Source organism: Paramormyrops kingsleyae, chromosome 18, assembly GCF_048594095.1.
Source record: "Paramormyrops kingsleyae isolate MSU_618 chromosome 18, PKINGS_0.4, whole genome shotgun sequence".
NCBI lineage: Eukaryota > Metazoa > Chordata > Actinopteri > Osteoglossiformes > Mormyridae > Paramormyrops > Paramormyrops kingsleyae.
In genome coordinates this window covers 20,575,645-20,592,965 of record NC_132814.1, presented here as the reverse complement: position 1 = coordinate 20,592,965, position 17,321 = coordinate 20,575,645, and the positions used below count along the sequence as shown (strand labels likewise).

The 17,321-nt window shown below is 49.5% G+C and overlaps 3 protein-coding genes across 4 annotated transcripts; all 3 read right to left on the bottom strand.

Annotated features, from left to right (window-relative positions):
* Positions 1–339: 339 nt before the first annotated feature.
* Positions 340–4,139, bottom strand: gpr182 (G protein-coupled receptor 182). Of its 2 annotated transcripts, none has more exons than XM_023798816.2 (2): positions 3,878–4,139; positions 340–1,883 (listed from the first exon to the last, which is right to left on the bottom strand). In XM_023798816.2, the coding sequence occupies exon 2, from the start codon at positions 1,881–1,883 to the stop codon at positions 801–803; it is 1,083 nt and encodes a 360-aa protein (XP_023654584.2). In that variant the 5' UTR covers positions 3,878–4,139; the 3' UTR covers positions 340–800. The 2 variants fall into 2 exon arrangements, with proteins under 2 accessions (XP_023654584.2, XP_023654586.2); XM_023798818.2 differs by having other exon boundaries at positions 3,997–4,139.
* A 1,579-nt stretch (positions 4,140–5,718) lies between these two features.
* Positions 5,719–11,329, bottom strand: pip4k2ca (phosphatidylinositol-5-phosphate 4-kinase, type II, gamma a). Its single transcript, XM_023798819.2, has 10 exons — positions 10,984–11,329; positions 10,391–10,488; positions 9,521–9,617; positions 8,561–8,710; positions 8,285–8,431; positions 8,085–8,123; positions 7,869–7,982; positions 7,231–7,495; positions 6,949–7,052; positions 5,719–6,854 (listed from the first exon to the last, which is right to left on the bottom strand). Exons 1-10 carry the CDS (start codon positions 11,143–11,145, stop codon positions 6,774–6,776), a joined length of 1,257 nt encoding a protein of 418 aa, XP_023654587.1. The 5' UTR covers positions 11,146–11,329; the 3' UTR covers positions 5,719–6,773.
* A 754-nt stretch (positions 11,330–12,083) lies between these two features.
* On the bottom strand, positions 12,084–15,480 carry igfbp6b (insulin-like growth factor binding protein 6b). The gene is made up of 4 exons (XM_023798820.2): positions 14,998–15,480; positions 14,117–14,151; positions 13,628–13,747; positions 12,084–13,322 (listed from the first exon to the last, which is right to left on the bottom strand). The coding sequence occupies exons 1-4, from the start codon at positions 15,284–15,286 to the stop codon at positions 13,209–13,211; spliced, it is 558 nt and encodes a 185-aa protein (XP_023654588.2). The 5' UTR covers positions 15,287–15,480; the 3' UTR covers positions 12,084–13,208.
* Between the last annotated feature and the right edge of the window lie 1,841 nt (positions 15,481–17,321).

The following is a 17,321-nucleotide window of genomic DNA, read 5'->3' as shown; positions in this document are numbered from 1 at the left end:
ATGCAGGACTTATTAAAAACCAGATTTTCTTCATTTAATGTACTGGTCAGGGTTGCCAGGTCTCATGCTCACACATGACATCTTGTGGCAAATGTATATTATTCCAAAATAAACCTAAAGTTAGCTGCATGAAAAGCGTTGGGGTAGTTTGCAAACCCTACAGACTATTTACAAGGTGATTAAACTGTTACATACATCTAAATGTGTGTGTGTGTGTGTGTGTGTGTGTGTGTGTGTGTGTCAGTACAGACTTGTCTCAAATTGAAAATCTCACTCCAGTCAGCTGCCCAAAGTTGGAAACCCTGGTATTGGTGCATTTGAAATAATAACCTCACTCACTGGAAGACTGGAGGTTTTTTAATTCGACTTACATGGATTGCAGGATTCACTTGGCTACACGTAAATAAAACGGTAGGAATGTGTAACACCAGTAGTTCCAAGGATAGAAATTAAGCAGCCATTCGTATCAGCAGAGATACCCAGCATATCTACAAAAGCCTGGTTCATACACGCCTGCCTTTATACTGGGGTGTGTGGTGTGGCTGTCACTGTCCTTTCTTTTGCAGTCCTGTGTGACGGTTTCGTGTGCTCTGGGAGAAGCTCCTCCTTCTTTTCTTGCGGTGGGTCCGTTTTTCCAAGACTAGGTGAGAGAGTGAGACATAACTGCCGTCCAGCGTCCCCCCGTTCTCTCCAGGGGCCGCTGATACTTTATGTTCCTTTCGACATTTCGGGGAGGTGTGTTTGAAGTCGCATCTCCTCCGGTCCATGCCTCAGTGGGCCATCTCCCCCATCTTCGCTCTTCAAGGGCCCACGTCTGAGTGGCTGGTGCCGCTGGTGCTGGCCCGGCGGCCCTGTTTGTCCGCGGCCGGCCGCTTGGGGCGGTCGGCGTCGGGGCAGCCCTCAGCGTTGGGTGCCCTGCTGGACAGGTGCTGCAGCAACGTGTTGACGAGCATTTCCTGGAAGCCCTTACTGAGGAAGCTGTAGAGGATGGGGTTGGCGATGCAGTGGAAGAACGACAGGCATTCCACGATGGAGAAGGAGAAGTAAATGGCGTCCGCCATGTTGCAGCTGAAGAGGTGCGGGGCCACGTCATCCACCATTATGAGCATCATGACGAGGTGGTACGGCAGCCAGCACACCACAAACACCAGCGAGTACACATGCACCAGCCACACATCGCGCCGGCCCTCCACGTTGGCCATGGTGCCTACAGTGCGTGCGATCAGCACATTGCATGTGATAATGATGACTGCAGGTCCCACGAATTGGAAGAGGAGGGAAATGCAGATCAGGGCGTCGAACCACATGCTATAGCTGTAATCAGGGATCAGGTAGCAGCCAGGTTCCTCAAACTCCAGCAGGTCCACGTGCACGTTCTCGATGAGGGCCAGCAGAACGGCGAGGGTCCACAGGCCCCCACAGATCAGTGCCCTGCGGTGGCGCTCGGACAGGCCCCAGCTGGTTGACTCCGGCTGGGACACTGACCGGTAACGCTCGAGTGTCATGCACGCCACGAAGAAGGCGCTGCTGTAGAAGTTCACCGTGTAGACGAGATGTGTGAACTTGCAGAGGAATTGGCCCCACAGCCACACTTTGTCTATGGTGACCTCAAGCATGAAGAAGGGCATGAGCAGCACCGCCATGAGGTCGGATATGCTCACGTTGAGCACGTAGAACAGCACGCGGCTGCAGGACCTCCTGCGCTTCCAGTTGACCCACACAACCAGGCAGTTCTCCATCAGAGCCACCATGAAGAAGAGCAGGTGCATCAGGAAGAGGAACACGCGTCTGGAGCTATGGTCCAAGTTCAGGGTACAATCGTACATGAACCAGTGTGTGTAGTTGTCATGGTCGGATGTGGTGTTGTGGGTGTCGTCCACCATCTGCAGGGCAAGAAGGAAGCTCTTAATGGGGGGGGGACCCTGAATACTGGGGCCATATGAGTGACCCAGAGCATCACACACTATTACTGTACCACAGTGCTGTGCCAGACTCAAACTCCACTACTGTATTGTGCTACACTGCTGTACTGCGCTCTTGTACCCCACTGCACCTTGCTCTCACACAGCTATTGTACCCCACTGCTTTTACCAAATATGTATCAAAAGGAATAGTCATTATGAATGCTTTATAAAGCTCTCATCTATAACACACTAGAAATACCGTTAAAATGCATTATAATGGTCAGTATAAGCATTAAGGATGCCTTGTACTGCATTATAAAGGATTCTATAGTGCATTATAGATAAGAGCTTCATAAGGCAGTCATAATGCATATGACTTTTATAATTGTTATTTATAATGCTTCATGAATGCATTATCATGCACTATGAATGTGTGTAAATTACCAATAACATGGCCTTAAGTAAAGTGTTACCTACCACTTTGTTGTACCACAGTCACACACAGTTGCTGTACTATGCTCTTTGCCTGTCATGCTATGGCAGAAAAGTCGTGCGTTGAGTTGTTGTTACTGGCTAACTGGGAATATCCCACTATGTGAATGAAAGTCGCTCCCCCCCAAGTACGAGGGCCTGAGCCCACCAGCAGACTAAGGCTGGGCTCGGGGAAAATTTTTCATGCATCGGTTGGGTTTGGGTCGGGCTTAAATGACTTTATTTTGTGTTTATTGTGCTAAGGTGGACTCTGTAACAGAAACAGGAAATAGGAAAGATTGGAGTTCACGTCTCACGGGTGTCCGAGTACGTTTTGAATGCTAGCTAATGTGCGTCATGGCCATAAGGATTAAATTTGCAAAGCGAGAGCTTTTGACCATTACAAACAGTTTGATGTTTAAATTATTTTTATTTAAAGTTGTAGCCAACGGGCTAATGATTCAATTTCTATTTTCTCTCAACAAGTGGTAAGTGGATCCTAATTCGAAGCTTATTTTCACTAATTCCCTGGTTATGATTTGAAACATTTCAGTTGTGTGTAAGACATCATGACCATGGCTCATGCGTGTTTTGAGAAATTCCATTACTATCTGGGCTTGGGTCAGACTGGGCTTGAATGCCAACGGGTCTGGGCTGGACTCCTACAGAAGGAGATTTGCGTCTAAAGCATTCATACGCAAAAAAAGGAATTGCAAATTTAAAATAATATTTTAAAATCTGTAGCTTGACCTGTAAGCACAGATTCTGCAAGTACACTTCTATTGCGACAATTTTCGTCAAAACCTATTGGGCACTGGCAACATAACTTTCTCCACATAGCTAGTAATTTAGAAATGTACCGCTGAAGTTGTAAATGCATGAACTGTGATTCGTAATCACAACCTGAACATTATAAACTTGTAAGTGAAATATGGCGCAGGTACACATTTGCCACTCTGAATATGGATTTGCATTTCATAAAACTACGAAACCTTCATGACATTTAATTACGATTACTTCAGACGTATCTCCTTAGGCTTGCACTGATGTTTAGGGACCATGCAAGATTTTACAACACCGTCAGTGAGTCACTTTCTGGTTTGAGAGCAGCTTCCAAGCTTCTGTGCCATCATTTAATGTAACAAATCACAAAGAAAGGCATTATCTCCTCATTTGCTCCAGATACACTTGTGACTCAATGCTATTCACAAACATCCATCCCTCTGTTACTGGGTTACATTGAACCTGACGCTTGTCCCATGCAGCGTAGGGGACAAGGCAGGGGACATCCCAAACAGGATGACAGTCCATCACCGGCACACGCACACACACACACACACATATTGGCACACACTAGACAATCGCCCGTTCCTCTCCAAAGCCATGAAACGGGACCCTGAATGTCACCATATTTGCTTTCTCCTTCCTTCTGTTTCTCCACAGCTTCCCACTGTGTCCATTTAGCCTGTGATTCTAGAAAGTTCATCAGCTCGGTGACCTACCTGATCTGTCAGAATAACATCTAAATGCACATCATTTGTGAGAGAACTCAGAGAACCCCTCCATCGTGGGAGCGGTCCCTCGCCCACAGCTTGACAGGCTTGGCCCGACTGCACGGTACCTTGGAGACTCTGCAGATCCTGGCCGATCAGCGGGAGGCGGGATGCTGGGAACGCTGGGAACGCTGGCTTGAGCGCGCGGAGACCTGTCTGAGCGTGGGATCCCGGACAATCTGGACTCAGCTGGCTGACCCACACTGGCAAATTCACCCAGCCCTGATACCCCCAGACCCCCCCCCCCCCCCCCCCATGACTGACAGGACATCCTGGAGGAGGTGCAGCGACCTTGGACTGACCCCCACTGGCCATGTGATAAGGCCTGACTCTCAGGCTCTTCATTTTCTGTGTGATTCATCCCAAGGACACCATCGCAGCCTCGCCGAGGCCGAAATTCCAACTGCGTGATTTAACCGTTTACACTCAGCGTCATCACTCGCGAACATTCAAACCACACCTTTGTGTGGGGCCCCCTGTTGGCCACAAGCAGTCATCACACTAAATATATTAAACACCACCCTTACTTAGGAGATGCTGAAGTAGCATGTTCTGCTAACCAGCTAGCTAGCTACCATCTTCTGACAGGGGTGCCTCAGAAACGGCAAACTGGCTCCCGTTTACACCTTTGCGAGCGTGGATGACATATTCAGCATAATCCACGCAGATTGGCCTCTCCGGGGTATATCATTCACTTATGACATAAAACCAGCTGCCAGGCAGAAAGACACGAGGACGCGCTATTTAGCTGTAGGGTGTGAATATTTTCACATGTAGCCAATCGAGCAGCCGGGAGCAAACGGATACAGCGGCTGGCTGGCAAATAACTGACATCAGCACTTCAGCGCTGTGGAAAAAACACTCTGTCCCGGCTGTGATATAGTGCAGATACAAACGCTGGGGCCTCGGGCTCTGCTGTCAGGAAGTTCTGTGATTAAGGAGTGTCAGAGGAAGGAATGAAGGCGGGAGGGCACCCTTAAAATAAAGTAGTTGACCTCCCCCCCCCAGAGTGGACCTAGGCGGCCATATTGCCACTGGGCGCAACTCTGCTCGCATGACCCAGGAGGACACGGCTGGACTTTCTGCCCAGTTTGGGTGTGACACCCCCACCCCCTGAGGTCCTGAGGACATGGGCCCACCTTGCCCGTCAGCACATTCCTGTGGTCGCTCCTCCGGGATTGAGTCGTGTTTTTCCATCCTTTGTTAGAAGCAGCAGTGTGGCATTCAGGAGCAACAGGAAGGGATCAATCATCACAATTAAGGCTCCTGGCAAGGGAACCCACATCCCTGACCTCTGACCCCTCTCCTCATCCATCAGGCACAGCACCCGGCCTGCCCTACCCCATCTGTACAGGAGCAGGGGCGCCAGTTTCAGCTCTTCAAATCACTAATCCAGGGGTAGGCAACCCGATCCTGAAGTGCAGGTATCCAGCAGGTTTTCCCATCCTACCTGTTCTCTGAGGTACCACACCTGACCTGAGCAGATAGTAACTCCTCAGGTTAGACAGAAAACCTGCAGGACACCAGGCACTCCAGTATCAGGACTGCCTTCCCCTGTACTATGCTGATGTTGTGCTTCCTACTTTTCCTGCTGTTCCATTGCTCGTCAGTGTGTCTCCAACACAGCCCCTCTCTGAACTGCACACCAGCTGTCCCAAAAGCCCCGCATGGTTATGTCTGGACCTCCGGTATGTAGCAGTGATGAGTTTAAAAACCTCCCAGATACTCAGTTGACGTCCGTCACCTATGTTCCCAATGACGACGGCACTGTGCGGACAGTGATCACAAGCTTATCATTAATGCACAACTTTATTGTGTTTTTGTTTTTTTTAGAAACGGAGGACATGGAGAACAGGACAAAAATTTGGCACTGCACGCAGAGGGGCACCACTATGGCCGCCGCCATTGTCCCGGACAGGATGTGAGGGCAGCCACTTCCTGTGAGGGTCGCTCACACTCCTCGGCGAGGAAACGCACACTTCCCACTTTTCTGCTTACCTTTCAATCCCAAAACCTCGAGGAACCTTAATGCGGTGCCTTCAGATTGTCCTCTCGTCATGGGCCAACGATGGGCCAGGTATCAACCACTATAACCCTCATGTTATTTTCCTGAAATCTAGCATAGGAAGTAAGTCTCTCTAAAAAGGAAAAATATCCCCAAAGGGAGATATAAGGGCAAATACCAGAGCAGAGAAAACTGACTACAATCTGTACGTGAAATCAGACCCTATAGGAATGGACAGCTGGACAGAAAGCGTGCCACGAATTCGAAAACTGTGCAAAATAGACTCAGTCCAGAAAACTTTAAAAATATATATTAGCCATAACCAGCTAAGAAGCGTAAATGTAGTGTATTGGCTTTTTAAAAAATATTAAATACTCTGAGTGCCTTAAAAACTAATTTCACAAAGCACACTTTGGGCTGTTGTAGGACTGCATTATTGTTGGGGGGGGGGGTTCTCACCAGTGCTATCTGCATTCTTCAGGGGGGTGTTTATGAAGTGGTAAACCTAGCCATTGGTCCCTACTGCTATGGTGAGTCCCGCCTCTGTCTGTCATCCAGCTGTGACACTGTTTCACATTATCAGGGTGACAGACCTGCTTGAGTCAGGCAGGCAGTCCTGTCTGTATGCCAATCCCTCACGCCCTCGGAGAAGATTACGGCAACAGAAACGGGACTGCTGAGGTGGGGGCACCTATTCTTTGGATGTTTGTCCTTTGAAGAAATACATCAGACAAGGAATAAAAACTACGTATGGAGAATGGAACGGATAAAATGAACAGCAGAGTCTTTTCGTGTGAAGCAGGCCCACAGCCGTAGGGTTCGGGGCACGGGCTCGGCCCGTCACGCAAAGATGTTGGCGATGAATTCCCGGAAGCGCTTGGCGTACTGCTCGGGGTGCACGGTGGAGATCTCTGCACCAGCCTGGAACGAAGCAGACGGTCTGTATCAGACCACCGAGCTAGAGGGTGTACATCAGCCCATTGAGCAGTCCTCCGGCAGGAGAGGGGGCACTCACGCCGTGTTTGACGGTCTTGGCCGCGTGAGCTGCCCTTTTCTTGGCGTTGTACTGCGTCAGCACGTCGATGAGGCCCATGAAGTAGACCTCCCTCTGAGGGGCTTCTGGAGAGAGATGGGAAGTACTGTGTTACCATGGCGCTGTCCACTTCCTGTCTGGCATCACAAACTGTCCTTGAGCCCCGAAACATGCTTCTCACTAAAACAGACCATTTACAGTAGCAGGGGAGAGATAATGCAGGTGTAATTTCACGGTGCTTTCTGGCATGTTCCGCACACTCACCAGGGACACTCTTCAAGGCATAGACGTCGATGTAGGGATCAAACTCTCCTGGACCGAGGGGCTTACAGGAATTCAGGTAACCGGCGATGCCCTCGGGGGACGTGCCGTAAGAGCCTGCCGCGGGGGCGGTCGTCAGCCCGTTCTCAGGCTCCGCCTCCTCCTCCATGCACGGCTCCTCCAGCTCCTCCTCCTCCCGCTCCGCCCTCGCCACGTCGTGGATGCCCAGAAGCAGGCTGTAGTCCATGATCTTCAGCTTAACCAAGAACTGCAAGAGCCGTCAGGCATGAAGGGTTTGTGAGCCGACGCGTTTGGTACCAGATCAACGGCAAATACAACTGCCAAAACCCAGCCATGGAGTTAATCACCACCCAATCCACACATCTGCACAGGGTACAAAATATTTAGGAGACCCCCACTGGCCACTAACAGTTACTACATAAATATTACCTAAACCCATATTTAGGAGATGCTGAAGCAGCATGTTCCACTAACCAGCTAGCTATGGTCCTCTCACCCTATTTGCTACCGATTTAGTTTCTGAAACATCTCAGGAGGGACAGGAGGTCTCAAAGAGACCTTTTGACTATAAAATAAAGCCACCTCTCTACTGATCCCCATAATGGAGATCATCCACGCACCTCCACATCTCTATTCAGCTTCTCCATGAACTTCTCCTTCTGCTCCTCGCTCACATGCACCTTCTGCATGTCATTCCTGAAGTCCACATCCTTGTAGGTGGGCAATTCCTTCACCTGGAGTGGAAGCAACATCAAGCAGGGTTAGGGTTACCATCTCCAGCAGGTATCACTCACCATCATGCTGATTCAGGGCATCTTAAGGAGACCTTCTCTTACCTTCTCTTTCTCGCTCGCTTCACGGGAGACGAGGGACCCCTGTGGAAGTACAACATTTCCCGTAAAACACATCGGCGTGATCCATGTAAGGAAGAAGGTCTCTCAGCGGCGGCCACAGCTCCGTGCTCAGGCTGCAGCAGAGACTGCCCTCTACTGGCCACAGAAGCAGGTGCGCCCCGACCCACCAGCCCACACCTCACCTTGAGGTCGTACTTCCTGTGGACGACCAGCCTGTGGCTAAACATGTTCCTCATGACCATGAAGTAGGTGTCCTCACTCTCCACAGTCACGCGGTACATTCCCAGGAACTGAGGCAGCAGCGTGCTGCCGTGACATTTCACTATGTGCTGGGGGGGGGGTAGAGACAAAGGTGGCCTCAGGGACCCCTACATGCACACGGACTATTTCCCTGTGAGGACGCACATCTATTGGTTCCTGCTGGTTTAGAACCCCCCCCAGAGGATGCCACATCCTACCTGGTGGTACTCAGACAGGATGTTGTGCATGTCCTCCACATCCTCGCTGGAGATCTGCTTGATGACCAGAGTGCCGTCGTAGGAGGTAAGCAGCAGTCCCTCTCCGGGGCCGTCACCCCCTCTGACGGGAGGACTGCGGGTCACAGACACCTGATGAAGTGGAAAAAAGACGAGAGAGATGGGTGATGCCGAAACTGCATCCCGACCCGTCGAGCCCTCCCTATGCTAAAAACGTGTCCCGACCCGGCAGGCCCTCCTGACGCCAAAACCACATCCTGACCCGGCAGGCCCTCCTGACGCCGTATCCACATCCCGACCCGGCAGGCCCTCCTGACGCCAAAACCGCATCCCGACCCGGCAGGCCCTCCTGACGCCAAAACCGCATCCCGACCCGGCAGGCCCTCCTGACGCCAAAACCGCATCCCGACCCGGCAGGCCCTCCTGACGCCAAATCCCCATTGTGTCCCGACCTGGCAGGCCCGGCGCTGAAACAGCAGCCGCTGTATAAATAGGGTCAATTAAGCGGCAAGTTTTAAAAACAGCCGGAAATAATGAGCTGGTAAAAATAGGCTCCCTGGAGGTCCTCAGGGAAACGGCGCCTTTCTGTGGCCCATTTGGATCCGAGCGCCATGGTGAGGACACAGCCGGCATGAAGAACAGCATGCAGAGAGCAGATCTGGCCAAGAGGGGCGTGGCCATCCTGCTGGGACCCTCCCCAGGAACGGTGTCCCCTGAAGGGGGTGTCTGCTGCTGCTCTGTGAAGTGACCAGGGAGGCAACTGAAGCTAATGGGAGGTGTTAAAGAGCAGAGCAGAAAGGCGGAGCACTGTCACCAGCAGAGTGACACTGTCCGTGATGCAGGGAGTCCCCTGGCACATACACGCCGTCCGGCAGATTCACAGCCGTGTAACCTTTAAACACCAGCCAACCCAACGGACCGCGAGACATGCGTCATATTCACCTGGTAATCGAGATCCTCGATGCCGAAACGCTCCCGGAGGTTCCGGAACACCTGGGGGCAGTATTCCTTAAATTTAAAATGGCCTGGAAGGTTCTCTCTGCAAAGAAGGAGAGCAGCTCTTAGGAAAACCAAATGCAGTGATGTTGGGACGCCACACGCGCGCGCACACACACACACACACACCAGGGGAATGCCGCCGAATCAGCTCCTGTAGTTACACATACCCGTCTTGCTCAAAGCGCACAGGTAAGACACCCGTGAGATGCCACCACACTGGGGAGCCGCCATCTGACTGTCCTGTTGTTACACTTCCCCACCCCTTTACATTGCCCCCCCCCCACCCACCCTGCCTGTCCTTTAAACCGGCAAACTTTAAAACAAGACTCATATTCCTGAAAAGATTATGAGATTGTGGATATCCACACCACATGCACAGGAAAAACAGGAAATAAACATAAACCTAACCCCCCCCCCCCGTTGCACACACACGCGCCCTGGCAGGAACACTGCACCCCCAGGCTGTGCCATTTCCATCTGCTCCCGCTGAACTACGCAGCTTCAGTGAGCCAGCGAGTCTCTGAATCGAAGCTTTATTTTGAAGGAGAAACACCGATGATAACCTCACAGGAACATGTGCTCCTCTCACAGCCACAAATTCCCACAGCACGAGGCTTGCGAGCGGGCGGGGAAACCTCTGCGTGTAACAGGGGCTGGCTGTTATTTACAAACAAGCCCATGTAACACCTGCAACACCCCAGAAAACAACAGACGATATAAAGATGCCACGCACAGATCTGGCTTGGAAGAAGTGAAACAAAACTAAAACAAAAACACTGTAAACAAAGCCATGCAGGCAAGAGCTGACTTTACTTGTTGAAGAGGTGGTTGTTGACTTTGATCTTGGTGTTGGCTTTGAAGTCATCCGGAAGCAGCATGACAGGTACAGGGACCTGGTTCAGCTCGCTGATCTGCGGACAGGAGGCGGGTCACAGGCGGGTACGGCCAGCAGCAGGCGGGTCACAAGAGGGTCACAGGCAGGTAAGGTCAGCAGCAGGTGGGTCACAGGCGGGTACGGCCAACAGCCGGTGGGTCACAGGCGGGTACAGCCAGCACAATCACACACACAAAGGGAGTCACCAAACATGCCTGCATTTCTCACAATCATACCCATTTACATGTACATAACACAAGACCGCCACCCCCCCATGACTCCATTTGGTGCTACGTTCAGACCTGTACTCGAATAACTCTGCTGTGCCCCCCCGCCCCCAAGAATCCGCGATCCGCCCCCCTGCAGTGCCGCATTTTAGCGGCATAACCTGATTACTCCGTGACTATCCGCACCCAACCAGCGCATGATATTCACGATCTGCGGGTTACTCCAGGAGTAAAACGGCATGAGACTTAGACCTTAAGGAGATAAAGCGGCCTTATGGCCGCTCCGGAGAGATCTCACCGCGTACCGAGTGGTTCACTCCCCACATGAAGACGCCGAGCACCGGGTCGCTGCTGGCCCGCAGAACCTTCACCTTCTGCTGCACGAAATGCTTCTTCTTCGTCTTGGTCTTCGGAGCCAGTATAACCATGGGGCTCGAAACGGCGCCCAGGCTTCCTTGGGACGCCATGGCGGAGCCGGACAGAAACCGGGACCGGGAGGCGAACTGTTCCTGCGAAACGCGCCCCCTTTCACCGTCCGCTTCCGGGACAATCAAAGAATCGGCTGGAGCACCGTCCGTCCGCGGAGGAGCTTCCGGAGGGCGCCGCGCCGCCCCCTTCCACAGGCTCCAGTCCCGCCCCGCCTCCTGACACTCCCCCAATGAAATCCAACTGAACCTTCTAGATTTCCGTGCAAAGTCACATGATCGGTCACGTGTTCTCCGCACGACCAGGTGGGGAGCAGGTGCGACTTGCGGATAGTATCGTTTGCGCGGCCCGGGCTGTCCGCGTGCTGTAACTGTAGCAGCATGCACGTCCTGGAAACGTCAGCGATTGTTTTGTTTATCTCTATAATATTTATATCAAGATTGTGTACATATATAAATGATTATAATGTATGTATATGACATATTATATCTTTATAATATCATTCTCAGTACATGACACAGTCATTTTCCGAGGCACTGTTTCATTAAAATATCTCTAATTTATTAAATGGAAGTACTTTTAGGGCGCCAAATGTATTACTACTTCTACTGCTACTATTATTATTATTATTATTATTATTATTATTATTGGTAGTAGCCTAATAGTAGTAGTAGAGCGAAAAACAGTATTTTTGGAATATAACCTTGATTTCTCAGTAGAAATTCCGTTTGCCAAAGGTGGACATTTCAGGTCCAGAAAGTAAAAATCCAAACCAGGATTTTGTTTCAACCAACCAGTTGAGAATAAAGAGTCACTGTCACAGAGAACTCAACTGGTTGGTTGAAACAAAATCCTGGTTTGGATTTTTACTTTCTGGACCTGAAATGTCCACCTCTGCCGTTTGCAATGCCTGAGGCATAAACTGATAACACGGCTGACAAAGAACAGCCGTCTAACAAATACAACAGCATTACAGTGATACTGGAATTTTTGTTTTTAAACGTGCGTTAAAAACAGCATTTAATAGGAAATTCGAATACATTTGAATAACAAATGATCAACATATAAATAAAACATTCATAAATCTAAATCATTTACAGAACTTAAATAGCTTTAGCTTTGAAGGGACGTGATTTAAACAGTAAATCCCCAGTAAGGTGCCACAAATGGATGTATTTTGTGACAAACAATAAAAACAAGCTTTTATTTTTTAAATAAAGAATAATAGGAAAATGTAAAATACTTAGTAGTTAATTAAATAATATTGCAAACTTATGCGCTATATATAAGCGAAATATAAAAGTGTACAAAAATATGCTTAGAATATATTTTTTCATACAACACAGCTTCAAAAACTGGACAACCGCAGGAACAGTCAATGGCTGCTATGACAGAAGTCATGACAAGGTACAAAAAGACCGCAAATGCGTCCGTAATCGTAGGCATAACGGGTTAGGTATATCTAAAAAGATGCAGCAGATGTATAGATATTCCAAGCAAGTGTCAACAATATCATTTTATTCCAAAATAAATAATATGAAAAATACACAAGACGCAATTTACGAGTCAGTAAAATAACGTTATCCGCGAAATAGTTCTGTAGATATATATACCCACTGGCATTGTATATAGGCCTATAGAAGTTTTTAATCTGAAATTACGGTTTTAAAATAGTCCACTTGGGGGCAGTGCAGCGCCAAAAATATGCTTGACACCTTACCTTTTTCACATCATATCAATATTTCTGGAATGTTCAGTCTAAATGCTTTCCGAAATGGAAGTTAAGATAATGCAGTAATTAAGCGGCACTCTCTGTCATGTGAAATCCTAAGGAACAGCGGACCTCGACGCCAAGCAGTGCTTTTAGTCACTAGACGTTACATGTTCCCGTTTTCAGCGGTGCACTGGCCATATCATTGACGGCAGCGGAGTGTCACACGTGGGTGCTCAATGGGAGGGTGACAATGACCAAGCATGACGAGTTTGTAATGCTCATCCTGGGGATTCGCACCCTGATATATCCCAGCCAGACGGCATCCAAATCGAGCCGCCCCGTCCTCCTCGTCTGACTGCGGGTTCAGGGCTGCTGGCTGAAGGGCGTCCCTCACTCCCCATCGCAAGGCAGCGCGCCGTCCTCTCCCGCACGCGCCGGCAGCTTCGTGCCATGCTCGTCCACACACCAGCAGTGGCCGCGCTGCGTGCCTTTGGAGGAGCGGCACTGTGGAGGGAGGGGGGATTAAAGTCACCATCGCTTTAAGTGACACGTCAGCTGTCATTTCAGTGTCAAGCCACCATCAGAGTGACACTAAAGTGTTAAGTCACGACTGATTAAAATGTCATGTCAGCACTCATAAAAGCGTTAAGTCACCGCTCGTAAAAGTATGGTCACTACTAATTAAAGTGCCATTTAGGAGGTCACAGCTGTTGTGCCCTGTGTCAGCTGACTGGCCTCCCATTCCGTGAACTCATCTGTGCTAACTGACATCTCCAGCTCTCTGCATGGTCTTCTCCCGTAACCTGTACCTGCTTCTTCCTGTAGAATCCGCGAGTGTCGCAGTTGGGGATGTAGATATCCCGGCTGGACGGGAAGATCGTGAGTTCAACACTCCTTAGGACAGAATTTAACAGCTTACGGCAGGGAGCCTGCAGGGGGCGTAAAACATTACTTCAGTGACCGTTTACTTCGTCCATCTCTTAAAGTTCCCTCTTTGGGAATAATATCATACAAATATTTCAGCTTGAGTTCAATGAAATTAAAAGTTGGAGCAATTTGGTTAATATGTAATTATAATAAAATGTATTACAATAATTCTCACACTGAATAAAATGTATACACATACATTATACCTAGGCACAAGAGTGTATATTCTCATAAATACAGGAAACATTATGCTTAAGGAATTATATTGGACTTCAAGTGATTTTTGTGGGCTTTAAGTGAAACGTTTCCGTTGGGCTCCACTAGATCGGTATATAGCACATGATCCAGGTAAATAATGAGCAAAGACCTACCTTCTCCAGATCACTGCTGCTTGAAGAATGCGTATCTGAGCACCAGAAGAACAGAGAAGGGAAACCAACAATTAAAACTCACTGACTCTGGTCTGATATATGTTTACAGCATCTGTGTGCAAATCTCAGTAAATCCAGTCAGAGATGGGCACACAAGCACACGCACAGTGCACAACGCGGCAACACACACAAGCACACGAGTAACATCATGCAGACACTACTCACATTTAAAAGAGCACACAGCCACCACACACACATTCAACAGCATATACACACTTAACATCACACACACACAGACACCACACACACATACACACACACACACACGCACACACACTAAAAAAGTCTGCCTTGATATGCAATGAATTTATGATCAGCATAATTATGACAGGATTATGATATTATGATACTCATGATGCTATAGAGTAAGTCATGTACATTTATATACAGTTTTATGTACAAGCAATCAGCATGTAGCACCTGACTTGCAGTGATAATGCAGGTAATTATAAATCATGCCATCATAGGTTTATAAATATTTTGTGGTGCAGGGCATCGCTGGGCTCTGCCTCCCCCATCCTGCATGAATCGCATGCCTGCCCCCGTAGCCCTGCCTGCTGGCGGCCTCGTACAGCCGCTCTATAAAAGGGAGCGGACTCTCCCTGGTCTGCTGATGCAGACCCCGGCTGCAAATAGCCTGGGAAGGTGCTGCCCGCACATGCCCCTTGGGGGCAGCCTGCGGCTCAGTGGCTTCCTGTCATCAGTTCAAATCCTGTCCTTGGCAAAAGGGTCACATGTCCGCTGGGCCATTGAGCAAGGCCTTTACCCCCCCAGAATGCTCCAGGCCGACCTTGCGCTCGTACCCCGAGCTTCACCCTCACCTGTGAACGTGGGCCTGTCTCCGGGGCCGCCGCGGCTCTGCTTGGCACAGACCCCCCTGCCCTGCAGCAGCGCCTGCAGGGGGCTCTGCTCCCGCGCTGGGGGTACGCAGCGTAGTCCCTTGGCACAGCTCAGGGTGTAGACGCCGCAGGGCTCACCCAGGGCCAGGGAGGAGGTGCTGCCCTCCCCAGCCCGGTCCGGAAGCCCCCCCCGGGCTATGGCTTTCGTGCTGAGGGTCCAGGCGGCGCACTGGGCCAGCAGCAGCAGGAGCAGCTGGGGTGGGGCGGGCATGGCGTCGGGGTGTCTGGCTCTGGCTTGGCGGTACAGGAGGGGCGGTGGCAGCAAGGAGGCACTCTATCGCTACACTCTCACTTTCTCTGCTTTCCTCTTCAGCTCAGCTGAGCTGTCAGTCCATCTGGGGGCCGATGGAGCTGGGAGACAAACAGGCAGTGAGGGAGACGCAGCCTGCAACGGCTTTTAAAGCCCTAAACAGCAGGGAGAGAGGGGGGGGGGAGAGGGAGAGAGAGAGAGAGGGACCGAGAGGGAGAGAGGGGGACCGAGAGGGAGAGAGAGAGAGAGAGAGAGAGAGAGAGAGGGACAGAGAGAGAGAGAGAGAGAGAGAAAGGGAGAGAGAGCTGCTATGACACCTAAACAGGGCAGGGACACAGGGGGTGGGGGGGGCATAAAGGAGCAGCGGGTGGGGCCTCTCATTTTCATGTTTGCCAAGCATCATCCACACTAATGTAGGCATCACTGTGTTACTGTGTATGAGGGAGTGTGTGTGTGTGTCTGTGTGATTAGGTCTACATTGCATTGTGAGGACCAAATGTCCCCCATAATATGATAAAAACCTGTTATTTTGAGGTAGTGGGGACCATTTTTCAGTTCCCCACAAAGATGTGAGAATGCAATTGAAAAACTAAAAATGCCAAAAGTCTCATAATTTGCTTGGTTACTTATGGTTAAGGTTATGGCTGGGTAGGGGTTATGATCGTCATGTTGGGATTAGGGTTATGCCCATACAAATGAATGGAGAGTCCCCACAAAGGTATAATTACAAAACGATGTGGTGTGTGTGTGTGTGTCTGTGTGTGTGTGAACGGTCCCCATAAAGATATGTTTACCCGATGTGTGTGTGTGTGTGTGTGTGTATGAGTGCACCCCCTGTCATCACTATAAGCATTACTAAATCACACAGTCCAGTTGTGTTTACCAATGAGATCTATTTACATTTATATTTAATTAGTTTAACAGATGCTTTATTCGAAAGCAGCATACAGTTGAGAAAACGGGGTCAGTCGGTTCCTGAAGCAGTCAGGGTCCAGCTCAAGGGCTCAGTGGTGGCATCAGTCGCTGACCCTGGGACTTGACCCTGAGATAGCACGGGGATGTTCATATCACCCTCTCTAACATCAGTGCCATCAGTCACCTACCATCTTAATGCCTGTCTCTCAAACAGCAGCATTTCAACAGGGCAAACCACTGATGTCGAAAAGCTGGTCACTTCATTAAAATGTGTTTTAAGAATGAAGCGAGGGGACCAGCCTTCATTGTTTATCTTTTACTTCCGAAAGCTATGCCAAGCATTTGCCAGCCGCCGGCCACTTGAACATCATGTGCACTAGAGGGCGCCCCACGCAGATATGGGTGTGTTATTTTTGTTCCTTTCCAAGGTGAGGAGTTCAGTAGTTCAAAAGCACATGAGGCTGTATGTAAATAAGAGAAGGAAATTTGTTGCTGGTGCATTTCTGCTAGTGCAGGCGTCACTGGAGGCTGGAATGACTAGGGGTGTAACAGTACAATCTACTCACAATTCGTTCAATATTTAGGGTTCAAGGTTCAATACACTCACCATATATAAATAAGACTGAAAACAAAGGACTCACTGTTGTTATTTAATCCTTTTAGGTATGTGCATTTACAAAGAAACTGTTTTGGCTCATAGGAGTTTTACTTACACAAAAAATGTTCTGAGGGCAGAAAGAATGAAATATGATTGGTACAGAGAGATAACCAATCAGATTGTTGAGGGGGTGGATCCAAACAACTAGAGGAGCCGAGGCCAACCGATCAAATGACTCGGTCCAGCCTCTTTTAGTTGCTTGAACCAACTTCTCTGAACCAATCATTTTTCGTAAAGTAAATCTCCCATGAGCACTGTTTTCATTGCAAATACTGCAGAGCAAAATGCAAGAAAAAAAATCTCAAATGCCTATTGTGCTGTCTTGTGTTAACATTGATAAAGATTTTGTGCCACGGTGCGGTGGTACAGCGCTAGGAATGCTGTGTGCCATGTACAGCAGGACAGGCTGCAAGGCGAACTGAA

Excerpts from the sequence above, each read along its gene's own strand:
- gpr182 (XM_023798816.2), bottom strand. The coding sequence starts at position 1,883 with ATGGTGGACGACACCCACAACACCACATCCGACCATGACAACTACACA.
- pip4k2ca (XM_023798819.2), bottom strand. The coding sequence starts at position 11,145 with ATGGCGTCCCAAGGAAGCCTGGGCGCCGTTTCGAGCCCCATGGTTATA. Across the intron at positions 8,432-8,560 it reads TCCTGTCTGAGTACCACCAG|CACATAGTGAAATGTCACGG; the intron begins GTAGGATGTGGC and ends CCCCCCCCCCAG. Across the intron at positions 8,124-8,284 it reads ACAGGAAGTACGACCTCAAG|GGGTCCCTCGTCTCCCGTGA; the intron begins GTGAGGTGTGGG and ends GTACTTCCACAG.
- igfbp6b (XM_023798820.2), bottom strand. The coding sequence starts at position 15,286 with ATGCCCGCCCCACCCCAGCTGCTCCTGCTGCTGCTGGCCCAGTGCGCC. Across the intron at positions 13,748-14,116 it reads GCAGCAGTGATCTGGAGAAG|GCTCCCTGCCGTAAGCTGTT; the intron begins GTAGGTCTTTGC and ends CGCCCCCTGCAG. Across the intron at positions 13,323-13,627 it reads GATTCTACAGGAAGAAGCAG|TGCCGCTCCTCCAAAGGCAC; the intron begins GTACAGGTTACG and ends CTCCCTCCACAG.